The following is a 26,453-nucleotide window of genomic DNA, read 5'->3' as shown; positions in this document are numbered from 1 at the left end:
ATCTTAAAATGTCATTTATTCAGAAATCTTACAGTTTCATCTCTTGTTTTCACTGCTTTGTCATTTAAGGAAAATAGTAAAATGGTTTTAGCAACAGACTGTGAAATTCAAGGGACCGTAAATAATCATACATACCTTGCTGCTAAACAAGTTCTTCTAAAACTGGTACAAGGAAGCTGCATGTCTGCAGATGCAAAAAAGCATGGTGGTTTCTCAGCCTAGCTACAGAACAATAAGCTAGTTAATGAGCACTAGTCTGTAATTTATTTTCATACTCTTGCTTAGCCCTTTAAGTATGCTGGACGTTGAGGAGGAAACTAATAAGTAGAAAACAGCACAGAGGATAAATACCCTTTAAACCTTTTAACAACCCTTTATACAGTCATTTTTCCCAGCCTGCACAAAATTTGTATATTAGGGTATCTGACTCTTACCAGTCTACCAGATGAATTTTATTTATGTCAGTGACATCAGTCTTCATTAACATTTTGTCATGGTCATATTTTTTTTAACCCTTAGCCTTTCCTTGGTTACCTTATTTGCATTTCACATAATACACAGATATCTCATGCTGGAATTCTCCTTTTGGGGTCAATTTTTTAGCAAGGTCAACATTGTCTTCAGTCATGTCTATATTAGCATGATGAAATTATTTCTGTAAATTATTCCACCTCACAATGTAACAACAGCTCATTATTATTAGATTGGTCCAGCACACTTTGTCACCAAGGTAAGGCTCATAAAGCATTTAGCACTGCTTTAAGGTTACATCTGATCATCTCACCTCTATGGGTGTAAAAGCAGTTTAAATCATCCTCAGAGAAAGGACATGCATTAATAAAGTGAAGCAGTGGATTCTTCTTCCTACTTCCCGTTAAGCTATTTGCATGCCAGTTATTTCACTTGATTTTGATAGAATCACTAGGTGTTTGCAGCAGCCTATATAAAAAGCAATTGAGACTCACAGCTTTCCTCCTTTGTTGTGTTTTGTGCCAAAAAGTGAAAATAAAAGATATTAAAAAATTACCTGGAGGCATGTTTATAGTACAAGAGAAAAGTGAAAATTGCTATATTTTGTCCCAGTAGAACAACTGCAGGATATTGAAATGAGAAAATCTTACAGTTTTGTTAAAAAAAAAAAAAAAATTAAAAAATCCTACCTTTGTTATTTTGTTCAACAGATATAAAAAGAGGGGTAGTGCATTTATCCTTCAAACACCCATCAACATGAAACTTCCTAGACTACTCTTGAAACTAGCTATCATATACCTCTTTTGTGAATCAATTAGCAAATTCTGCTTGAAGAGGTTCTAAAAGTTTGTTATCAGCAGTTTGTTTCTTGAGCAACAGCCTTCAGGTAAAAAGAAGTTTAAGACAGTTCTGCAAGAACAATTTGTATATACCGATAGCATACCTAATACACAGGATGTTACCAAACATCAATACCTTGCAGGATGCAAGGCCTTCATCCTCCTGAGGGCACCGGTAGGCATCAGAAGCCCATGGCCCTGCCCGTGGGCCCAGAGGCTTCAGGTCTTCTTGGCCCTGGGCATCCAGTCCCTGCCTGAGTGGTGCTAGCTGACCCTGGGCCTGATCCACTCCCTTCTTTTTTTTTTTTTTTAGGGTTGGTGCTGTGGTTACCAGTACCCTGCTTTGCCCACCCCGTTCAGATGCTGTAGGTCTGCATCCTGGTCAGCAAGGGCATAGCCTGTGCCAGGAAGCACTCTTGCTGTTCTCCCCAGGCATGATTTGCTCTTGGCTGTGCCTGGCAGCTTCAAGAACTGTGTGATCCCTCACCTGAGGAATGATTCTTCCTTTCTATATTTTTTTTTTCTGAAGAATATTAGAGATAGCAAACACTATAGAAAATAAACAACCAAGTGTTGATCTTTATTTTATTTTGCTAGTCTGTTGTGGTTGGTGTTCTAGGTTTCTTTCTTGATTTATGTAATTTCATTTTCCCAGAAAGATCTCAAAATCACCTGGTTAGCATTTGCTTATTACAGCATCTAGCAAAAGAGAAATGAGTTATTCCAAACTCTAGGAGGAAGCCTAAGCATAGCAGTCACTGAGCAAGCTAGTTCATGGATCCTACTCCACCATTAACATGATCAACAGTCCATTTCCCTTTCCTGTATCAGATGCCAAGAAGGTGCCATATAATTTGATAAACCAAGGTGTGTTCTTCAAAGATGCTTCAGTTTCAAAAATTTTAAGATACTATCTTGAAAAAAAGCCAAATCCGTGCCTTTTCCAATGCACCTAGAATGGAACTTATTCAGAAGTACTTAGGGAGATAAAAAATACTGTTGAAGGCAGTGTGGGTGTATTTGTGCATGCACTGGCAGAGGGAGAGGGAGGAAAAGAATCAGAATAAATAGAGCACTTCTTTATATTAAGCTGAGCTTGGTGTAAAGTCTATGCTACAGCACTTTAACAATTCCCAATGGTTTTCTCTGCAAAGGAGAAATAATGATAAAAAATGATCGATATAATGATCAAAAAAAGGAGAAAGGACACAGAGGGATGTTTATAGTAAGTTTTCAGTAATATCACTTACCTTTCAAAGCTTCCTACAAAAAAACTTTGAAGATTCATGTATTAATTACACTAGACCCTACCCTGCTGAGACTGGTAGAAAAACAAGTAGAATTATATATCATACTAGAGGGAAACTGAAAACCCTGTCACAAAAGCCCCCTCTGTGTTCATTTGTGTGAATGGCTCTACAGGTATGTGTGTGGATGGAGAAATAGGTACTAGAAAACAGCAGGCTGAAGAGAGGGAAAGTATGTGCCAAGTGGTAGCATGTGAAAGTCTCCCATGAACTGATAAGCTCCGGAGACTAGCAGTCCTGCTGAATCCACAAAAACTGATAAGCTCTTAACAACGAGTCTGCTGAATCTGTCCAAATCCACTAGCATCAATAATGGATTGTATAACCCAGGCTACGTCCAAGAAGGCTGCTATTTGCAAGACTACAAAATTACCTGTGTAAAATACACACACATGCACCCACGCTGAAATGAAAGACCTTGAGGGACTTCCTGAACACCTACCTCAAAGCCACTGGTACACCAATACATGCCTCTGCTAGTCTCCCAAGTCTTGCACCAACTAGATAGCTGTGAATGTGCGTGTGTGTGAACTGCGTGAGGGAATTCATGAGCGTAACGTGTCATGAGTACCTTCTGTGGTATCAAAGTGCAGAGCTACCCTGGTTTAGGGAGGGTGCCTGACATTGGATCCAGAATTTCTACAATAAGGACTTGGATATATTTCCAATGCGGTATTTCTTAAGTGGCCAGCACCATAAGTGCAGGAATGCCCAGATCCAGACACTGCGACATCACAGACACAGAGAAATTGTATCACCGTATGGGACAAATTAAAAAGCTGCAACCCAAAGTACTGATTTTCTCAAAGCTGCAGACTCCAGGCCACTTGCTCAAGCTTCTGGACCACGTGGTCCTTGAACTGGAGCATCTCACATACAAAGAAAGGCTGAGAGAGCTAGCGCTGTTTAGCCTAGGGAAGGGAAGGCTTGGGGGGAACTTATTAATGCTAGTTTGAATATTAATACCTGAAGGGAGGGTGCAAAGAGGACTGAGTCAGGCTCTTTACAGGGGACAGGAGGCAATGGACACAAACTGAAACAGGAGGTTTCCTCTGAAATCAGGAAGAACTTCTGTACTGTGTTGGTGAACAAGCACTGGCACAGGTTGCCCAGAGAGGCTGTGGAGTCTCCCTAAGGGGGATACTCAAAAGCTGTCTGGACATGGTTCTGGGTAACCTGCCAGTATACTGCAGGTTATACTGTAGCACATTGCACTTCAAAGTTCTTCATGGTCTGCATACTTTGGAATCCCCTAGGGTGTTCTCAGGAAGCTAAATGTCTTTCTACTTAAGTTTGAGATGTGTGTAGCTGAGGACACATCAGATTGTTTTGGAGGCAATACATCATGCATTAAATGGAAATTATGCACTGAAATTAAACAGAGATGATTCCTTTGGAATGAATATGCTTTTAAAATACTTTGGTATTGCTTGGGTTTGCCTGACCTCTTGTGGTCAGGTCCCTACCTTGCAGTTCCAAAATTTACTCTCGGTGGTAGCGCACCTGAGACGTTTTTTTGAGGGCTACAGCTGTGCTGAAGAGAAGACATTTTGGTTTGCAATCCTAAACGGCAATTTTAGAGAAAGAAAGAGCTAATCTAAAAGACATTTAATGACTTTTTTTTCTTCTGAATTTATGCAGATAAAAATAACTTCTTATTTTGCTCTGTAGTATTATAGACTAAGCACAGCATTTAGGATGACATGGATTGTACTGTAACATATCAAAAATTTGCTTTTAAGGGATATAGTCTCACCACTGAACATGAAAAAAAAAATAAACGCATGGGAAGAGCACCAGAGAGAAGAGATCCAATTACTTTTGCAGAGATTGCAGGCTATGTATTATATGAATGATGAAGCTACATAACTACAAGCTTTCCCCTGAAGACTAATTCTTAATAGGACACCTATAGGTAATGAGTAAGATTCCCCAAAACCTGCAAGCTGTAAAAAACAAACAGATAACTCCAACTCCTCTGCAGAGCACCTGATGCTCTTACTTTTGAAGTACTTTTACTTTGCTGTACTGCACATCTGCCAATTTTCTGAGAGTAAACGCAGCTGAGAAGTACCATCTTAAATTAGGAGACAATTCTTCTCAGAAAGAGCAGTCAGCCATTGGAACAGTTTGCCTAGGGAGGTGGTGGAGTCACTGTCCCTGGGGGTGTTCAAGGAAAGTTTGGACCTGGTGCTTGGGGACATGGTCAAATGGGTGACAGTGGTGGTAGGGGGATGGTTGGACCAGAAGATCTTGGAGGTGTTTTATGACTTTAATGATTCCATGATTCTATGATCTTGCAGCCGGGCAGCAGTGCAGGCAGCTGGCCAAGCTTCTGCTCTGGCCACAGCCAGCATCCTTCCCACAGCATTACTGCTCTTGTCCTCTGCAGCAAAGGCTGGAAGAAAATCCCCATTGCAGGTGCACAGCTTCCATTTCCCTGCAATGTGTATATATATATAAATATGTGGGTTTTTTTGTTCGTTTGTTTTTTGTGGGAAGGATCCTCCCAGCTGTACATCAATCACAACAATCGCCACAGCCTCACTGACTGCTCGTCTCTGCTGTAGGCAAGGCGCAGGGCTGCAGCGCCCGCGGCCCTCCCCCCTCACAGCGCCACGCACCGCGCCGCCAGGCCCCCAAAATGGCGGCTCCCGCCCGCGGCGGCGTGTGCCGAGCGCGGGATGAGGGGGGCGGAGCCTGCGGGGGGGGGGCGGGGCGCGCGCCGGCCGTCTTGGCGCGCGCGGGGGCTGTTGGCGCGCTGTCGGCGGGCAGCGCTTCGCGGCCGGCCATGTCGCGGCAGAGCACCCTGCTCAGCTTCTTCCCCAGGGCGCGGGCGGCGGCACCGGCGGCGGCACCGGCGGCGGGCGGCGTGGAGACGCGGCGCCGCGCTGCGCGGGAGCAGGATGGCCGCCAGGCCGCCGCCGCCGCCGCCGTGCCCCCGAGCCCCGCGGCCCGGTGCGGCGAGGCGGCCGAGAAGGGGCGGCGGCGCGGGGCGGCCGCGGGGTGAGCGGGGACGGGGCGGGTGGGGCGGCCCTCGGGGGGCCGGGAGGGGGCTGCGGGCGCTGCTGGGGCCCGGCCTGCTTGGGGCCAGCATCGTCGGTGTCTGAGGTGCTGGCTGGGATCTGCTCGGTGTGGGGTCCTGGGGAGAGCAGATGGGAACCGCATCAGAAAAGCAAACAAAAAAAGCAAAAATCTGCAAAGCAGAAAAATAGCGTAAGGAGAAGTCCGAATGTGGTCGTTTTTATGGGCCGTGTAAAGCAGGTCACGCCGCTCAGGAGCTTTCCGAGACCTCCAGTTGCTCAGAAGCAAGGTGCAGTTGTGTTTCTGAAGAAAGCTGTTTAAAATGTTAAATGCTCGTTAAGTTCTATGTCTGTTGTCTTTGTAGCGTCTCCTGTGATTATTCGCCTGGTGACTTGGTCTGGGCCAAGATGGAAGGTTACCCTTGGTGGCCGTGTCTCATATACAACCATCCGACCGAAGGAACCATCGTCAGAGGGAAAGGGAAATCCACCCGTATCCACGTCCAGTTCTTTGACGACAGCCCCACAAGGGGCTGGGTCAGTATTAAATACTTGAGGCCGTATAAAGGTAAGAGATGTAAATATACGTTTTTGAAATGAAAATATGCCCCTTGTTTTGGAAGCATAGGTATGGAATATAGGGTATAGTATTCTCCATAGAAAATGAGTAGCAAAACCAAAATTAGCATTGAGTGCTAAAGCATGTTCTGTACTTCGTAAGTTTAGAGAAAACAAATTTTTGTGGGTTTCAGGTGTGTTTATGGTTATACAGTTCTTTAAATATAAAACACTCTGCCCTCTTGTTTGTTGGATGACAATGCAAACTTGAAGTTTGCTTATGTCATAGTGTTTTTTTTTTTTCTTTTACTTCTCCCATGCATATAAAGAATATCAAAGATAAATCCCTGAAATCCTGAAAAATGTTAGGACTGTCAAACCTAAATTTTAAGCAGATATTTGGGAATTGCAGTTTGACCAGAGTAGAAAGATTAGGCACAAGATGTAGGTCAGCTAAAATTACTTCTTTTGTGGTGTTATTTCTTGTAAGCCTTGAAGTACAGTTTTGTTAAAATGTTAACTTGAGGATTCAGAGTGTTAGGGTGGTGCTTGTAGTTAGAGAGCAGGATTGGCGCTCATCATCTTGAAGAAATGACTTAGCCAACTGATGTAAAATCATACGTAATAAAAAGTTAAATCAGAATTTTGCATAATAAATCTGATCTTAGTAATTACGATTGCTATATAATGATTTATAATGTTACTGTGGCTGAAAACGGTAAATCATTTGCTGTAAACTGTGATACCACGTTTCTGTAAATTGTCATTGCGTAAGCCAAATGAGTACTTTGGGTGTAATATGGTATTTTTGGTAGACTGTAAGATTTGATTATTTTGTCAATGAAACAAATTTGACTTCAAAAGGTTCCTTCATTTTTAAAAGCCAATTCTATCTCATGTGATCATGTAGTCATCTTTTGTTTACACTGAAGTGTATTACAAATAAGCCATAATTATTTTTAAATTAAAATGGTACTGTTATTATTGTGGACAGCTGAAGGTATTCTAAAAGAATCAAATATGTTTTTAACAGCTTATAGTTACGCTTAGAAGCAAATACAGGTGAGGAGAACTGAGCTGTTTATCAACAGAGCAACAAGATATATGAAAGATGCCCAAGCACAGAAATGCTGGTGTGTGTACAAGAAAGGTGGCTAATACAGAACAGACTAGATTATTTAAAATGCGTGCTTTGCTTTTAAATTGAGATAAAAAGCTCCACTATTAACCAAAAAGACTCCAGCACTCTCTATTAGTTTAAGAAGTGGAAAATTTTCTTATTGTTGTATTGCTTGCAACTGTGAATAAGTATAGACGCCACAGGGCTAGGCTTTTTAACAGTTGAGCTTGCAAGAAATAGTGGTTTATATACAGATTGGTTAAATGAATATGAGTGTGTTGCAGACTTGAGTATGCAGTTAAATTATATGATGAGATTTGCTCCTGTCACTGTTCAATTGTCATTATTGAATGCAAAATACTTTTAGATTTTTCTCGCTGCATTTGCAAAACAAAAATTAAGATCCAGTTTGTTTGTGTGTTGCATATGTGATGTAGAAGGAGCTACTTTTAACTCCATACTTAGATACTGTGAGCTCAAATAAATTAATTTGAGAAAGAAATCTGTTTGGCTTATATTTGAGATAACAGTGGACAAAAGGCAGTGTATTTCTACAAGTCCAGCTAACTTGGAGCTGAATCTTCAGTTCATAGCAGCCTTTGAAGTGATTCACAAGAACAGGTACAAAGACCTGTTCAAGCAGATACTTTTGTCTCATGCAGACAGCTAAACTTACAAAACAGAAAAAAATTATTCTTCCCCATCTATAGCATACTCTTCTCTTCTTTCTATCCCCAAGCTTAATGTACATAGTACATTATAAATAGAGTTTACTTCTTGAGCATGGCGTTAAGATGAATCCCAGCTTCTCTGGGATTCCTTTCTGAAAACCAGTCTGTAGGTTGGCTGCCTTTGTTTTTGTCTTTGTTTATAGGTAGTTGTCTCCTACAAAGAAAGAGGAACCGTGGTGCTAAAGGGATGTGAGAGAAAGAGAGAAATACATATGTTATAGTATAATACATATTAAGTATATATTATGTATTTAATATATATGATGGTTTGAATATATTTAAAAGTGAAGGATGAACACTAACTAAAGGACTGGTTAAATGCTAGACCAACTTCAGTTTCTGACATGTTGCTGTTTTGTAGGTTCATCAGATGGGGAGGCGCTTAAGGGAGGTATGTTTTATAGTACAAAACCTGAAATTAAAAAAGCCATGGAGCTGGCCGACAGCGCAATGAGTAAAGATAAAATTAAGCGACTTGAGCTGGCAGTATGCAGCGAGCCTTCTGACACGGAGGAGGAGGAGGAGGAGGAGGAAATGGAGGTAAATTTTTTCTTACTTGCTGTTGTTTTCAGAAATAATACTGTATCTTAGAAACTGTCTCTTGGAGCTAAGCAAGGAATATCCTACAACTCTGTAGTTTAGTTATCACTGCCTATCTGCTCTTTTATCATGCATGCATGTGTATCCCTATGTCTTTTTTGCATTGCCTTTGTGCTGTTAGGTTATATGCTGGTGTCTCACCTTTTCTAGTAGGAAGGAGAAGTCTAATATTTCTTTGGTGTTCCCTAACCTCAGATAAGTTACATAACTTCTTTAAAGTATATCATCTCTGCTCATTGATCTCTCCCAAGTTAGCCCAGGTTACCTGCCTACTTTTCAACTCAAAATACTTTTCATCTGCATCTCTATCTTCTCTGCTCGTGTTCCAAGTTCCCATAAATTCAATCTGAAATTCTCATTTGCCATAATGTAGAAATTCATAGCTTTTCGAGTGCTTGATTTAAAGCATTAAATTGGATTTTGGAGCCTGCCCTTGTGGAGCTGCACCAAAGTGCAAATTCTTATACTGTTAGTACCGATTTGTTGGTGGGGTAGCTAAAAGGAGATCTTTTATTGTGTTGTGTGCACATAGTATTTGAATTATTCACAATACAGTTTCAGTACTGCCACGTGTATTGGAACAAACTTCTTTGGAAGGGAATGGTATGAAGAAAGTGCTGATGTGGTGGGGGTTTTCCTTACCTCCTCTGTCAACGTGACCTGTCTATTCTTTTTACCAATTATATTTCTGACACAGGCCAGGTCAGTAGGAACAAAATCACACCACCGTTAGCCGATGGTGATGTTTCTTTGCTAAATTTCATATACTGTACACCTTTTATCCTGTTTGAAAGGCTTTTTAATCAGGATCACTTGTGTGACGTTATAAGTGAAACAGTAAGGAACACAAAGAAGAGTAATTATGCCACAGGCAGACAGTCGTTCATTATCCAGAAAAAAGTCCACGAGTGTAAACTGAATTGGCTGTGACTCCCTGTCTTCTGGCTCAAGCATCATAGCTACTGCATTATCCTGCATTTCCAAGCTTCTTTTTGCAGCTATGATATTTTACTTTGTAGCCAGAATTTTTAATAGGCTAAATAATTTATTTTACAGCAGTCAAGTGAAAGTGCATCAGGTGACAGTGATGACCCGAACAGTGAGGAGGATGTGAAGGGCAACAAGCGATTAATGAGCAAGGGAAGTACCACAAAAGCCAAAAGAAGAAGAGTGTTGGATTCTGACAGTGATCATGACGGTTCTGATGTAGAGTTCAAGCCTGATGTGAAAGAAGCAGCAAGCAGCGAGGAAGCTAGCAGTGGGGTGGAGGAAAACGAATCTACTGACGCAGAGACAGATGAAGAGAGCATTGCAGAAAGTCCTGTAAAAGTCTCTTCTAAACGAAAGAGAAGAGATGTGAGCAAGCCTTCTAAAAGGAGCAGCTTAGAAAATGGGCGTTCTGAAGCACCCAAGAGAGCAGCAACGGTTTCCTCGGAGGCCAAGTCTAAGCTGACATCGTTTGCAGCACCTGAAAACTTTGAATCTCAAGCAAATGCTTGCAGTGGAGGAACTGGTGGCTTTGCAGTATGGGAACATGAGAAACTTGATTGGCTTCAGGAAGCGAAGAAGAAAGATGCACACAGGAGGCGACAGAGTGACCCTGATTATGACCCACGTACTCTGTATGTACCTGAAGACTATCTGAACAAATGTACGCCAGGCATGCGGAGGTGGTGGCAGCTGAAAAGTCAAAACTTTGATGCAGTGATTTTCTACAAGGTTGGAAAATTCTATGAGCTGTATCACATGGATGCAGTCACTGGTGTGAATGAGTTGGGCCTGATATTTATGAAAGGTTCTTGGGCCCATTCAGGTTTTCCAGAAACTGCGTTCGGCAGGTTCTCTGACGTTCTAGTGCAGAAGGGCTACAAGATAGCCCGTGTTGAGCAAACAGAAACTCCTGAAATGATGGAAGCACGCTACAAGTCAATGGCCCACCCAACAAAGTTTGACAAGGTCGTACGTCGAGAAATCTGCAGAATCGTTACCAAAGGCACTCAGACCTACAGCATTCTGGATTGTGATCCGTCGGAGAACCATAACAAATACCTTCTGTGTGTTAAGGAAAAGGAAGACTCCTCTGGACAGCGTGTTTATGGGGTCTGCTTCGTTGACACATCAGTTGGAAAATTTTATGTAGGCCAGTTCTCAGATGACCGGCACTGTTCGAGGTTTAGGACTCTAGTAGCGCATTACACTCCCGTGCAGGTACTGTTTGAGAAGGGGAACCTGTCTGTGGACACACAGAAAATATTGAAAGGCTCACTTGTTTGTTGCATTCAGGAAGGGCTGATCCCTGGCTCCCAGTTCTGGAATGCATCTAAAACACTAAAAGTTCTTCTCGAAGAAGAGTATTTCAAGGAGAAACAGAACTCTGAAAATGGGTGTTCTCTGCCCTCTGTGATCAAGTCTCTGACTTCAGAGACTGACTCGCTGGGATTAACTCCTGGTGAAAACAGTGAGTTAGCCTTGTCAGCTCTTGGGGGGTGTGTCTTCTATCTCAAAAAATGTCTGATTGATCAGGAACTGTTATCGCTGGCAAACTTTGAGGAGTACGTCCCTGTGGATATTGATACTGCAAAAACTGTGAGTTCCAGTAGCTTCTTTGCCAAAACTGACCGGCGGATGGTGCTGGATGGAGTCACCCTAATGAACTTGGAAGTTCTGCGGAATGGAACCAACGGAACCACAGAAGGAACTTTGTTGGAAAGGATTGACTCCTGCTGTACGCCGTTTGGGAAGCGGCTCCTGAAACAGTGGCTCTGTGCTCCGCTCTGTAACCCAAAATCCATCAATGATCGTTTAGATGCTGTTGAGGACCTTCTGGCAGTGCCAGACAAAATGTCTGAAGTTAGTGAGCGCCTGAAGAAACTTCCCGACCTTGAAAGGCTGCTCAGCAAAATTCACAGTATTGGATCACCGCTTAAAAGTCAGAACCATCCTGACAGCAGGGCCATCTTTTATGAAGAAATCAAATACAGCAAGAAAAAAATTGCTGACTTCTTGTCTGCACTGGAAGGGTTTAAAGTAATGAATGAAATTGTCGATGTCATGGAAGAAATTGCCACTGACTTCAAATCTAAAGTACTTAAGCAGTTAGTCACCCGCAAAGCCAAAAATCCAGATGGACGCTTCCCAGACTTGAGCGCAGAGCTTAAAAGGTGGGATACTGCTTTTGATCACAACCAGGCTCGAAAGACAGGAGTGATCACTCCAAAGACAGGCTTTGACCCTGATTATGACAAAGCACTGCAGGATATTAAAGCTGTTCAGGAAGATCTCCACGTATACCTAGATAAGCAACGCAAACTGCTTGGCTTCAAATCCATTTTGTACTGGGGGGCCGGCAAAAATCGGTACCAGATGGAAATACCAGAAAGCGTGATATCACGTAATTTACCTGAAGAATACGAGCTGAAGTCAACCAAGAAGGGGTATAAACGTTACTGGACCAAAGACATTGAGAAGATGCTGGCTGCCATGGTTAATGCCGAGGAGCGAAGAGATGCGGCGCTAAAAGACTGTATGAGGCGCCTGTTCTACAACTTCGATAAAAACAGCAAGGACTGGCAGGCAGCTGTGGAATGCATCGCGGTGTTAGGTAAGAGGCTTTTTTTTAGTTTTATCATATAGCAAAAATAATCTTGCGTTGTAACTGATGAAATCTGACCAGGATAAGCAAAAAAAAAAAAAAAAGGCCTGTAGCCAGCCCTTAATTTGTAGTATAAAAGCTGTGGCTGCGATAACAGCATTAGTAGGTAAGAGTTACAGCTCGCTTCCTTCCTGTCAGTAAAGGCAGAACAGGTCGGTTGCCGGGTCTTGCCATGTGCAAGCTCTTTCTTCATTCCTGTTGTGTGATTGTAGGTGTGCAACTGAGCATTTCTCACTGCCCAGCGTAGCATTATTGGTCTCACACTACAGCTAGGATTCTTATGTATTGATGAGTAGCTTCCTATTAAATGAAGACAGTGATGCAGATGGAGGTACAAAAATCCAGCCTGATAGTCACTGTCCAAGCAGACTGCTTTGTTAGCAGCCTTTAAAAATAAAATAAAAGGTGGTGGTTTTCATTACCTTGACAAAGGTAGTCTAATAGGAAGACTTCCCCAAACTTTACTTCAAGTCTGGGGTAGCACAGTCTCCTGTATTATATTCTTAGAGAAGAGGATTCTCTTCTCAGTCCTAAGAAGATGTCTCCAGGGAAAAACGAAAAGAGTCTCATGCCACTGCAGCAGAAAAGGGAGGACAGGCAGACAGTGAGGACAGCTGTCTAGGAACCAGCTGAGTGGGTTGGGAGAGCTGGGAAGCAGTCACGCTAGCTACACTATGGCACTAGCACGAGTATTGAAAGTCAAAGGAGACTGAGCTTTCAGGGTCATCTGTTTAAAAGTTGTAATATGTGTAAATGAAGTCTCTCAAATCACATAAAATGGTGTTAACTTTGTAGGCAGCCAGTGCTTTGAACCTTAGAGCTAGGCTAATTGAGGGGGATTGCGCTGCTTTCTGCTAGGCCATCAGAATTTTAATCTTTATATAATTGATTCTGACAGGTTTTAAGCAGTGTTATAGTTCTTAATAACTTACTGTCGTGGAAGTTGGTTTCCTCCTCATGTAGCTTGTTCCAAATCAAAAAACAATGCTAGAAAAATAGCTTATTTTTATATACATGTAATAAAAATGTAATATAAATACTAAGTGAAATGATTTAAATGTTAAAGACTTTAAAAACGAGAGGGGGTATTTTTAATTTGACATCAGTAGAAATCTTGAAGGAGTGAGGAAAGACCTTGTGAATATCCCACCTTTTAATCACTCTTCAGGAGTACTTCTTGGGTGTTTCCTTTAACAGGAAACTGGAAAAAATTGTTTCCAAAAATGCTGTTCAATGAGTAAATGCACTCCAGTGAATGGATAAAGAAAGATAAAGCATGACTTACTGGAATTTCTCTTAATCTTATAGATGTCTTGATGTCCCTTGCTAACTACAGTCAAGATGGTGATGGACCTTTGTGCCGACCTGTAATTCTACTGCCTGTGGATAGCGCTCCTCCCTTCCTGGAACTTAAAAATTCACGCCATCCATGCATTACAAAAACCTTCTTTGGGGACGATTTTATTCCTAATGACATCATGATAGGCAGTAAAGATGAAGACAGTGGTAGTGAAGCTTCCTGTGTATTAGTAACTGGTCCAAATATGGGTGGCAAATCGACACTCATGAGACAGGTGATTGTATACCTACATAAAATTGAATGTTCCAGAGTACCTGTGTGCTTTGCATGAAGGAATTGCATGATTTACTTGTTCATAAAAGCCAAAGGAGGTCCCACTGGTGGTCTGCAGGGTTTGCAGTACAATACAGCAATTATACTCTACAGACAAAGTATAATTCTGGTTGAAAATGCCAATGCTTAGGTGGTAGATTTACTATTTATACTGACTTCATAACTCTTGTGAGAGATGGCTGGAAAAATTAAAGCATCTTTTATCTCTTTCAAGCGTTACTATCCAGGACTTGGCATCGTCTGGCAAAAGATACTTCAAATTGAACAAGATTAAAATAGAGGTCATAGGCAACTGGGAAAGCATTAGGAAGTTTGCTTTATAAACACCAGTTGCTGTGGTAACTTGTGTTTGAAGGCTTTCAGAGTAGTTCAGTCCTAGCTGAGATTATGATGCTACAACCTGCAGGTCTTAAAACTGTAGCAAGTTTTGTGTGTTGTAATTTGTTTCAGGGGAAGTGCAGTTCCATTCCCTTGTTCTCTGTGTGGGACTGAAACTCCGAAGACTTAATAAAAATTCAAATGGTTTAATGTTTGTTTTGCAGGCTGGTCTCCTGGTTATAATGGCTCAACTGGGATGCTACGTACCTGCTGAAGTCTGCAGGCTTACACCAATTGACAGAGTGTTTACAAGACTCGGTGCCTCAGACAGAATTATGTCAGGTGAGTTTCTGTAATCCAACTGGCCAAGGGGTTTTACCACAGAATGAGTTTCTTAGTACATTTGGACACTTTGTGCTTTGAGCGAGTGGCAGGTTGGAAAGGGATAGTCTTTCGTGTTTCCATGGAGAGCCGAGTGACTAATTCTTTGTCTGCCATTGTTCAGTTGTAGGTATGCTTGATTTGGTTGGTATGCTTGTTCTCCATTATTTTTGACAGACATTTACAATCATTTGTTATAGACTTAATATTAAAAGCCTCCCTTGCAGTTGGATGCAAATCGGAGGAATATCTTTTGGGACGTTGTACAGTTGATTAATATTCTACTTATACAGGCATCTTTTTCTAAATGTTCTGGAATAGGAAGGTGGCGTTCGGGTATCTGCAGTAGAAGAGTTATTTTGCTATCTTCTCTCAAGAACTAGAGGTCCTTTGTTTCAATCAGGATGTGTTTGTTAATGCTGAAATCCGATTTCTTCAGATGGAGTAAGGCAGGCTTCCTTTTTGGAAGCAGTAATTGTCAGTTCTTAGACTATTTAAAATCTTGGATGGAGAGGAGGACAGAAGTGGGTGATGACACAACAACTGGAATGGGAAAGTCTGCCTGGGGTGGTATGCCAAATGTCATGGGGCTTGAAAAATGATTATTTTTATCAGGTAATAACTGGTATCACAACTTACTTAAGGTGCACTTTTTTTCTGTGAGCTTTGTGCTGAAAGATGTGGGTCAGTGAATATGAGAGTATCTAAATTGTTTCAAAAATTTAAGCCCATGTGTTGTTGCACATAAGAAACTTGGAAATGAATCATTCCATCTGAGTTCTTGAAGTTTTAAAAAAAAAAAAAAGAGAGAAAATTGCGCCTCCCCAAACGGCAACTTTTCTTTGCAGCTAGAGAATTTTACTAAGGCTTTTTTTGCCCAGCTCTTTTTCATTTTATACAAAAATAAATTTTGAGAATAGAAGATTGTTTATGGTAGAAATAAAAGATGCCCTTTCTGCAATAGCAAGGTGGTTCAGAAAAACATAGCGTTTTTAATTTTTTTCTGTCAGCTACAAGCTATGCTTTTCTCTTCCAAATATGTACACAAACATTTTAACTTCACCTTACAAGGCTGCACAACAGAGCTACCTTTGAAATCTGTTTCCACACTAAGCAGAAATGAAAGCGCAGTGAAAGTTTTTCTGTGGCAGTCAGTTAATAACAGATGTCAATGGAACTTATCTGAAGTAACTTATAAGTAGTGTTGTTTCAAAATTGCCTGTGTAATTCTTGGATTTTATTTTCCAAAGTGAGTAAATGCTTATTCATGAGTATTCTTAAACCATATGAAAACCTGGAAATTTCTTTACATAAATGCAGAAAATAAAGATTGCTGGACAACGTTTAATAATGCCTATAAGAAACTTGTGCTAGAGCACAGCAGTGTGGGGTATGTTCAGGCTTCTAACCAAATGAATACAGGAAGTCAACACTTGTCTGCTCCAAAATCGCCATTTTGCAATTGCACTGCTGCATGTGATTATTTAGAATAAATGAACTCTACGAAGAATTAGTAAATCTGGACTTTGTACCCATGGATGTGTAGCATGCAAGGCTCTGAATAATTGTGTACTTCTGCTTGTAATCTGCTAAGGGGGAAAAAAAAAACTTACATATTTCAGCATGAGTATTGTAACTTGGTTTGCTGACACTCCTGTCAGATGTTCAGTTTTCAGCAGTGGTGAAATTTTTAGTGACTTTCAGAAAGGTTTGTTTATATGAGTACAGTCTTTATTATTTGAATAATTCATTGCCTTATGACATCACCAACCAAAACAATAAGCCTGGCTTCTTAGTCTTTTTAAAGCTCCCTGCTTGCTTGTTCACACTGAAAAGTCACACATACATTAGGCCTGTGTCTTGTGCACTTAAGAAGGAGCAAGAGAATCTTGTCTTGTTTCCTTTGTGGCCCTTTTTGATACAGCTAACGTATCTGACCACTACTGTTAATACGGGACAGATGAAGTGTGCCTGTATTGTTTAGCAACCAAAACCTGCTTTTCTTGCAGCAAATGGACACCCCACCATTTTAATGCTGGAAAAAATGCTTTATGTTTTTCTTAATGTTTAGTTTGCTAAGTTTCATTTTAGCTTTACTAAGATACCAGTGCAGATTAAATGAGGTTTTAGCTGTGTTTTTCAGCTCTTCAAAGACTTCATGGCTTTTTTGTTATTGTTTCTTTTAAAGGTGAAAGTACCTTCTTTGTTGAACTAAGCGAGACTTCCAGCATTCTCCAGCATGCAACAGAGCACTCCCTTGTTCTTGTGGATGAACTCGGTATTTTGTCTATTTTCTAATAGATAGAAACTGTCTAAGATGTAATGACTAGCTGTAGGGCTAAATCAGAACTCAAGTATGTAGTTTTATCATAATGCTAATAATTTTTAACTAGTCAATATCTATGTAATTGTCTCAAAAACATTAATTTCTTGGGTGCCCTGGGCATTAACACAACCCCTTTTATCCCCCAATCCCTATTACCCTATTTCTAGTTGAGTTTTCCTGCCTGCCTTTGCGTGATTACTTGCAGAAAACGTTGAGCAAGTCAGTATCGTGTTTCAGTGCTGAAATGTCCTCTTCTGCAGCGCAGAAGAGATTGTGATTGTTACGGAGCATATACTCCAGTGAGCTCACCCTGCCCGTGGCTCTCGTTCCTCACTGCTGTTTTGTTTTTTTTCCCCTCCATGCTGCTTGGAAGATTATTTGCCATGTATCAGTTCGTAGTGTTTGTCAATGAATTGCACTTGAAAACTTTCTTTAGAATGTCACCTTTGCTTTTATCCCTCAGTCTTAATGCTTAAGGGAGTCTCTTCCATAGCAGGTAAACTATGGATGATTTACTTTGCCTCTTCTGTTCCTGAGTATACCAAAGCTTTTCAATTTCATCTCCAGGTAGAGGCACAGCTACTTTTGACGGAACAGCTATAGCAAGTGCAGTTGTTAGAGAACTTGCAGAGAAAATCAAGTGTCGAACCTTATTCTCCACACACTACCACTCCCTGGTAGAGGATTATTCACAGAATGTTGCTGTGCGGCTCGGTCACATGGTAAGTATAATAAACTGTGATATGCAAATCACGAGCACCGAGGTACAGGGACTCTTCCTCACGGCTGGCAGATCTTATATTGTTTGTGCTTTTCTGCAGTCATCTGCTCAGAGTCACAGAGGTGTCCTGAGAACAGCTAGTGATGTTTCATGCATTTATTAGTCTTGTAAGTATTACATACACTAACTTGCGGTAACATAATCTTTCTAGGCATGTATGGTTGAAAATGAGAGTGAAGATCCAAGCCAGGAAACTATTACATTCCTGTATAAATTCATCGAAGGAGCATGTCCAAAAAGCTATGGCTTCAATGCAGCAAGACTTGCTAATATTCCAGAGGAAGTTATTCAGAAGGGGCACAGAAAAGCAAAAGAGTTTGAAAAAATGATGATATCACTGAGACTGTTTAGGTAAGGCCTTGGTTCTCCATTTCTAAGTTGCACATTGCTTACTAGGTAGACATTTTAAAATTTGGGCAGCTGCTTCTGCTTTTCTTACAACTTCAGTCTTTCCGCAGAGGGGGAAGTAAAAACTATTTTTGTGAATGTCAAAGGTACTTCACAAGCATTGAGGGAGGGATGTAAGAAACCCTGGGCTGGGAGATAGCAGATATGATGAGTAATGCAGTATTTTGAGGCTGGGTCATGTGCTAGGTTCCAGGGCTAAGAGCTTGATTTGCATAGGTGCTAGGCTGGATGTGACCTGAGTCTAACTGAAGGAATGCATGAATAAGTCCTTGCTGACAGCTGCTGGGTGGGTACTGGGGGAAATCAGTCATGCAGGAACCATGGTTGCAGCGCCTCTGCAATAAGGCACTGAAGGCTGACAGCAGCCTTTACACCACAGGGGAAAAAAAAAAAGTAATGTGTGTCTTCTAAAGCTGTGCAAGTAAGAGGAAGCTTATATTCTTGCCCCTTGGTGGCCGTGTTCAGTAACAATGACTGTTATTTTCTTTAGGTATCTGTGCCTGGTGGTAGATGATGCAACAAGTGATGCAAATGCAGTTCAGAAACTTATCACCATGATCAATCAGCTTTAAGAACAAAAATGCTTTTGTACTGGCAGTTTCTCAAAAAGGTGGTATCAGACAAGGTTATGATCTAATAAACTTTATTTTTTAAAAATGACCATTTTTCCATTGTCTTTCCTAGGAAATTAAACCCTTTAATTCTTACCTACCCTCTACATAATGGTTATTGAGTACTCCACAATATATTAAGTCTAGATGTTATGGTACATGCATACACTTTCAGGCTGTTGATTACCCACTGTCACCAATACACATAAATGGAAAAAAGCTATGAAACGGTATAGGGCTGTATATATACTTGTCTCAGCTTCATTAGAGCAGGAAATTGCTGTGATTTCCAGCAGGTTATGTAAAGTAATGTCCAGACTGTTCAAAAAAAACTATGAACAGAGTAAAATACAAGACTGTTTTGAGGAGACTTTCTACTGTGTACTTTAAAACATAGTAAAATTTCACTCACAAAACTTAGTTACATGGGTACTTTGTTTTATAGTGCATTATATTCTAGGAAGTCTCATTAAAACACTCGCTTTTTTGTTAGGGTGGTTTGAGTACAGACTATTGCTGGGGCAGGGAAGGAGATTATTCTAACTTCAGAGGACACCAGAAAAATTGCTGGATATAATTTAAGATTAGTGTTTTCTCTTTCATAGAAAGAACGTACATACTGGGACATGAGTACAGTTACAGCAAGTCTAGGTGTGCTAACAAAACAGGACACATTCAAGTACAATAAGATTTTTTTTGCTTGAAATTAGAAACAAACTACATGAGATTAAAGCATTAAAATCATATTTCTCAATCTGAATAAATGTTAAAAAAAATCAAAAGAAATGCAGAAGTGCTAGCTCACATTTTTTTACCATGTTACAAAAGCAATTGGTACCCATGTCCATAAAGGCAGCAACAAAGAATGCTGCTTGTCTACAGAATAGTACTACTGCAAATTGGACTGCGTTTCAATGCTACTTGTAAAAACACCAGCTTTCAGAAGTTGGTATCTGTACAAAATTGCAGCTTATTTTTCTTCACTTCTGTCCCTTCAAAGTCTTTGTTTACACAGTAATGCTAAAACGCCCAGTTCTGTTATCCTGAGTCAACATATTGCCACTTTCTTTTTTGGTAGGTTGAGCTCCATAGTGTCAACACCTCACACATCCGCTTTAATACAGTCTCTTTCTGCAGAAATGGGCAAGTATAACTTCCTCCAAAAAAAAGTTTTAACAGTTATGATATTAGAATGGCAGGACTTTCTTTCTGAAAGGAATTCAGTTGTGCTGCAATGTATTAGATTCTATAGGTGGAGCAGAGTCATATAGTGTATCTGTGTCATGAGTAGGCTCTCCAGCAAGCGTACAGGGGTTAGACAGTGTTCCAGCACCACAGTCACAGAAAAACCTACAAAGAAATAGAACTCTTTAGTTCTCCTGTTCACTTGCATTGTCAAAATTGCTTTACATACTTGTTCGAAACATACCTATCATGCCTAATGAATTCTACATCATGTCCTTGATGGCACTTCTTAATGCAGTTCACACATATGGCATTACGGTCTGTGGTGTTACAGGTATGACATCTGAAGAAAAATACATCACATTGCGCATGAATCAAAAACTGATAAGCTGGTAAAAGTGGTTGGGGAGAGTGGGGGGGAAGAACAGTACTTAAGGAAAGGATATGCACAGGACTAAGACTTGAGAATTTTACTCAAACGTGGATTTCATGGCACACTTTTGGCCGTGTGTTTTGAAAAAAGTTCTGCCATGTAATCCCTTTAGGTTTATGTTCGTGGTAACCATACCTTTCCCTGAAGCTCGCAATAAATTAAAGGCAATGAAACTTGACTGAAATTTTTCTCTTGCAGGTGAGGGAAAACACACATTTGTCTTTTACTGACACAGCAATTTTTAGGGACCTTGCTAAAAGAACATGCGTGAGAGTATTTGAAAAACCTTACTGTAGGTGACTAAAAATAAATTGTTACCTGTAGAAGTCATGCATCGGATAGCTGGTGTAACTTGATATCTTATATAAACACTGGCCTCTACTGACAGCTTTTTCTATGGCATCTTGATTGTTCATTATTTTGTTATCTGTTAGGGGAAAAAAAAACAAAAACCACTAATTATACCTCAGTCAATGAATACATTTACTTTTTATTATTATTATTTTTAAAGATGTTAGTTTTTTGCCCACCTTTTAAAGAGCTAAAACAATTAGGAACAGTTAGTGTTGTGCCTGCATTTTAGTTTTGGCATTTAAGCACATCAAATACTCAATTCCAGATGACAAGACAGGTGCCCAGACAGTGCAGTGCTGTCCTCAGACCAAAAATACTGCTGCTCTATGCACTTTGCATAAACCATATGATAAGCTTTTGTTTAAATACTCTTTGTGAACTGGCTTGTGAAAACAGTTAGAGAAACCAGTTTAAGTTTTCCGTTCAGAAGTCTGAAAATCCAATGTCTGAAAGCCTATAGTCTACCATAAGGACTTTCATACATCCCTTCCAATAGAAAGTAAACCAGAATTAGGCCTGAAATTAGGACCACCTCCAGCATTTAAAAGATGCGTCCAATGACATAGTGAACTTGGTTATCCCTCCTTTATTCACATACTAGATCTTCTACCAAGTCCCGAAGCACACCTGACTGCTCCATCACAGCATTGACTGATGCCGTCAGTAAGTCCAGGAGCTGAGGCGTGAACCAGAGCTTATGTTTTGAGTTGGTACAAAGAAATACAGGGGACAGGCAGAATAAGCACATCCAAGCAGGTAAAAACTTCTGCAAAGTGAACGTTTCACTTCTAGAGTAACCTCCTGGAGGTTACTGCCATTCAGACCATCACTCCAAACTCCTCCAAAACGGCCCTGTCTCATGCACACTCCCTTACTAGACATGGACATTTTAGGTATATAAACTATTCCTATTTTCTGAAAAAGTGATTTGGGATCGTGAATACTCATGCTTTTAGATCCTAAAAGCCAAGTGAGGCATGCTTTTTTACTGGACACTTGCTTTCAGATTTGTGACAAAAGACTTACCATTATACTAGCTTAGAGTGTGAATCAGAGATGGGCTAAAACCCAGTGACCAGTTCAAAAACCATTTCGAGACAGAAGAGCTAATAACAGTTTTAATAATGATAGCAAAACCTTAAGTTACCTTTGAGAGTTTCTGGCTATCTGTCTAAAAATCTAAGATAGCTTAGCTTGGCTTACTACCTTCAGTTGAAAGGTTTAATTACAAATTTAGCTTAAAAACATGCCAGATCTGAACCCAAAAGTGGTACAATAACAAAAAAAAAAAAAAAAGCACCAAATTAAAAAGTGCAAAGTGAACAAACAAAACCAAAGAAAGGCTCAGGCTCACCTTTCATTGTTACATTGACACCAGATGCTAGAAATAAACCTCCAAAGCGGTTGTTGAAAATCTGATTGCCTTCTAATGTTGCAGTTGCATGATTAGTTATTTCAATACCTTTTTTGGGTTGGGAACAGAGAAAAGAAAAGAAAGTGGGAATAGTTAGTTAGTCCTCAGCCATTGTGCATATTTGTACCTCTCTCATAAGCTGTGAGGGTTTGAGGGTTGATTTTGTGTATGTTTTTTTTTTTTTCTTTTTATCATAAGCTCAGGGAAAAAGTAAAATGACATAGCTAGGAATTGGACTCTGAACCACTACAAAACTGAGGTTCAGATACTTGTTGAATCCTTTCAAAGAGCTACAGCTGGCATGCATGGTTTCTGGCAGTAACAATATATTACCAGTTTATCTGATAATAAAATGCTACTTTTATCAGGCATTTCCAAGGGGTATATGATTTCTGGGTGTTTAACCTACCATCTTCATGTATATGTGAAAGTTCTTGTGCACATACCTTACCTTTCTTAAAATATCTTTTTATTATATATATATATATATTTTTTTCAAGATAGGGACCTAAAAATCATTTAAATCTTAGCTTTTATCATTAACCCATGTCTTCCAAGTCATTTGTCCACGACTGATCGACAGCAACCTATCCTTCCCCCCCCTACTACACACAGAAAACAACACCTTTAGAGACGCCTTCTCAGAAAACTTGCTTCTTCTGAAAAAAAGATGGGAGAAAACTCAAGAATGTGATTTTAGTTGAAATGGAATAGAATGCAAGACGTATGGAAGTCTGATCATTAAGCAATAAATTACACAGAAACCATTATTAAACATTCTTCATCTCTTTTGGAGTCAGAAATGCTTATTTCAATAATTTTTCAAGTTTGTAGAATGAAAGTTAATCTTGAGATGCAATTCAAATCTCCTTAAAATGTATTTGCTATATGTTCCTTTGTTTTAAAGCAGTGATAAAATGTTCTAGACAGCTTTACCAATTACTTCTAAAATAAAATAGCAAAAAAAATATTTTACAGAAAAATGAGAAGGCAGAATGTGCATTATTTCTCAACACACGAGTAATTCCAGGACTACTGTAAAGATTTTTTGCTACAATTCTGAAATTATTTCAAAAATACACTGAAGGATATCCTGATTGCTTGTTAAAATGTCTAAGTGCTGTGGGGTAACGGAAGTCACAAATTCAGCTTTGTGAACAGCTTACTCTAAGCTCTAACACTTCAAAATTTGATTTGAATAACACAAACCTGCAGCAAATCCATCGAATATTCGATTTTTCCTTAGCACAGGGTGGCTGTTGGTGCTGATAAGAACACCAGCTTGAGCATTCCTGAAGATATCATTCTCTTCCAGAAGACCTATTACAGAACCAACAAACATTTTGGGTTATTAACATTTCCTTATCTGTAACCATTCTGCCAAACATATATTCCTTTCATTTGGGGAATACCCATCAATAGCACCAAAGTTAGTTTGTGATGCAAGTTTAAAGTCATTCTCAGTGTATAATTATATTAGGGTATTTTTTTCAGTGTACATAGTAGAATTTGGAAATGCATGCACCGTTACAGAAAATTCCTTTAAGTGCCATTTTATTTTTGTGGAAAGACTGAATCTTTTGACTTCACAATCTTTTCTTTAATTTTTCTAGCATCTTTCTGTTCTTGTCTTCTAAAACTATCATCCTGTCAACGCAAAGCTAAACTTGCATTTTTGTTATTGCAAGACTCTAAAATGCTTAAAATTAAATCTCATTTTAACTACAAAATATCAGAAGCTGTTTTCACACAACAAGCTGACACACGATAGTCAGAAGATTTTGGAAGAGGACCATTTCTAGATCTAACAGGTGTACAAAGATTCCTTTATAAATTTTTTTTTTTTCTCCTTAAATCGTTGACCCTGGCAAAACATGAAATGTTCATATGCAAGATTTTGGCTAAGTGACTTCAATTTAATACTGTCTCGGTGAAATGGCAAAGCTTACAAAAACAGATGAGATAAAAAGACTGTCTTAAGCAGCAATCTAACAGTCTTCTTGGATTAGATTAATTACCTCTCCGCCCCCCACAGAGTTCAGTATTAGTGATGTAATTAAGGCTAAAAAGCATCCATATATATCTGTTATAGCTATTTTATTACTTCAAAAGACAGGAGCTAGTTTTCTAAAGAGCACTTTAAAAAGGACACAGCTTAATCTGAAATTAAACTCTTATCCAGAATACTCAGCACATGCTAGTAAGGGAAAAAATATACCTCTTCCCCCATTAAATATACAGATGCCTCCATCTCTTCCATCATGAATTTTGTTTCTTCTTAGTGTAGGGTTACTGTCTGTTTTAATCCATACACCAGCCATTGCATTATCAAAAATTTCATTGTCTTCTATAAATCCAAGGCCTTAAATTGAAGGAAGTGTGGAAAAAAATATATATAAAAAAAAGAACAATAAATGAGAAGAGATAATATTGCAGAACATAAACAGTTCTGAATAAATGAGAGAAACAGACCTACCAGAATTATAAACAAGAATACCACCATTCTGACCTCCCCAGATCTTGTTGCGTCTTATTTTGGGGTTGCTTCCAGTTCTAGAGAGATACATACACACAGAAGTCATTTAACAAAGTTCACTATTTCTCAAGGCCAAAGATTTGAAGCACCTCTGTAGAAATGCCCAATGGATCTCATTGTTTGGAAACCTGAATAAGATACTGTATTTTCCAGCAGGCAAACAGGTTTTAATTTTTACATGCTTCATAGGTCACACCTTCTGGTCAAAAACCAGGCTATATTAGAAGCAATTCTTTATTGAAGCAGAGGATATTCAGAAATACTGAATTCAAAAAAAGTTATTTTTAGAAACTGAGTGACAAGAACAGGATAAAACAGCACAACACAATGTTTAGACATAAGAATCAGAATACATTTTACCTTATCTGAACCCCTGAGTACATGTGATTATAGATGTCATTGTCTTCTAGCACGCCATGTCCATTGTCATAAAAATAAACTCCAACCTAACATATAGAAAAATAAATTATGAGTTTGAAAGTAAAATATAAAAACGCAAAAGAACTTTCTTCTTTTTTGGCCCCCTTCTAACACACAAAGTAAAACTCACCTGTTTCCCGCTATGTATTCTGTTTCTCCTCAAGACTGGAGTGCTCCCCGTTGTCACCCAGACCCCAGCCAAAGTATTGCTGTAAACTTCATTTTCCTCAATCACACCTTGTCCTTTTTCATGCTAAATACAAGAAGTATAAGAGTCGAGAAAAACTGCTAACTGCAAATATTGTTTATCTGGTTGCACCCACCATCCCCAACATGGATTCTTTACTGTGGAAATATAATTCTCTTCTATTTGAGTATATATTCACACTATTAAAAAAAAATAACATTACAATTTTGACTGTTTGTCATAAAATTATGAACACTCTACATATAAACCACCATATTTCAAGGCTCTGCCGTAGTATTTGCTAATGTCTGCTAGTTTTTGTTAGAAGAGGTACTTCCCCAGCACCATGCCATCAGATGAAAGCTGTGGCACATAGCACTTAAACCTACACCCAGCCTTGTCCACTAGACTGACAAAAAATTGCATGTCACTTTAAAGTGACATCTTTATCACATTTTTGTGCTTAAAAGCAAAGCAACAGTATGAACTGTTCTGGTTAGATCTGTCAAATGAGCAGATTAACACATGTAGCATTAGCTGAACATTTGGTAATTTCTGGTAGGAAAACATGCAAATATTTCTTTAAACAAAATCTGACATGGCTCAAGATGGCCTGACAGCTCATTGTGCTTTATTCCTCACTTTTACAATACATGCCTGTAAAGCACCTGCAACGCATATCATAACTTCAAGGCAAAAAAAAATAAATCTGAGGTTACTGAATATATGTAAATGCGTAACACGCAAAAAAAGCTGAACAGATTTCTAAATTTATTTTTTAAAAAAGCTTTTATCCAACAAGTGAAGTTCTGCCATCCCATTTTAAATGGTGTACTCTGTAACAGAAATAATTTAGTAACACTTGTAAGAGCCTTAATCTTCTAAGTACGAGCACCAGCTTCAGCCTATTACAATTAACCTAAGAAATCTAGTCATTGTAAGTACAAACATTTTACGTATAATATACACTTTGGCAACGTTTCTACGAACAGAAATTAAGTCTGCATGTCTGCTTGTGGGTCATGCTTACCACGTAAATTCCACCATGCTGACCATCATGAATCTTGTTGTGTCGAACTATGGGACAGCTGTTCGTTCGAATCTGTATTCCTGCTAATGCATTACCTAATAACAAAAATGGTATTTAATACAACGCATATGCTCA

At 39.6% G+C, this 26,453-nt stretch overlaps 2 protein-coding genes across 3 annotated transcripts in view; one reads left to right on the top strand and one right to left on the bottom strand.

Moving 5' to 3' along the window:
* The first annotated feature begins 5,357 nt into the window (after positions 1–5,357).
* MSH6 (mutS homolog 6) lies at positions 5,358–18,808 on the top strand. Its single transcript, XM_066993570.1, has 10 exons — positions 5,358–5,623; positions 6,006–6,208; positions 8,411–8,589; positions 9,706–12,250; positions 13,610–13,875; positions 14,477–14,594; positions 16,822–16,911; positions 17,527–17,681; positions 17,892–18,091; positions 18,639–18,808. The coding sequence occupies exons 1-10, from the start codon at positions 5,409–5,411 to the stop codon at positions 18,718–18,720; spliced, it is 4,053 nt and encodes a 1,350-aa protein (XP_066849671.1). The 5' UTR covers positions 5,358–5,408; the 3' UTR covers positions 18,721–18,808.
* FBXO11 (F-box protein 11) overlaps positions 18,775–26,453 on the bottom strand; it is a 73,680-nt gene continuing 66,001 nt past the window's right edge. For both annotated transcript variants that reach the window (XM_066993571.1, XM_066993572.1), the window contains exons 14-23: positions 26,319–26,413; positions 25,232–25,354; positions 25,042–25,127; positions 24,622–24,698; positions 24,364–24,507; positions 23,355–23,465; positions 22,086–22,193; positions 20,696–20,804; positions 20,189–20,287; positions 18,775–20,109 (exon numbers count right to left, since the gene is read on the bottom strand). In XM_066993571.1, coding sequence (XP_066849672.1) covers positions 19,980–20,109; positions 20,189–20,287; positions 20,696–20,804; positions 22,086–22,193; positions 23,355–23,465; positions 24,364–24,507; positions 24,622–24,698; positions 25,042–25,127; positions 25,232–25,354; positions 26,319–26,413 — 1,082 coding nt within the window. In that variant the 3' untranslated portion in view covers positions 18,775–19,979. The remainder of the gene's footprint in view (positions 20,110–20,188; positions 20,288–20,695; positions 20,805–22,085; positions 22,194–23,354; positions 23,466–24,363; positions 24,508–24,621; positions 24,699–25,041; positions 25,128–25,231; positions 25,355–26,318; positions 26,414–26,453) is intronic.

This window comes from Anser cygnoides, chromosome 3 (assembly GCF_040182565.1).
Source record: "Anser cygnoides isolate HZ-2024a breed goose chromosome 3, Taihu_goose_T2T_genome, whole genome shotgun sequence".
In the NCBI taxonomy this organism is placed as follows: Eukaryota; Metazoa; Chordata; class Aves; order Anseriformes; family Anatidae; genus Anser; species Anser cygnoides.
This window is presented reverse-complemented; position numbering and strand designations above follow the sequence as displayed.

What these genes read in the sequence shown, in the direction of transcription:
- MSH6 (XM_066993570.1), top strand. Translation starts at nt 5,409, where the DNA reads ATGTCGCGGCAGAGCACCCTGCTCAGCTTCTTCCCCAGGGCGCGGGCG. An exon ending in GGAATGCATCGCGGTGTTAG is followed by an intron (nt 12,251 to 13,609) that starts GTAAGAGGCTTT and finishes TTAATCTTATAG; the next exon opens with ATGTCTTGATGTCCCTTGCT. An exon ending in CTGTGCGGCTCGGTCACATG is followed by an intron (nt 17,682 to 17,891) that starts GTAAGTATAATA and finishes TAATCTTTCTAG; the next exon opens with GCATGTATGGTTGAAAATGA.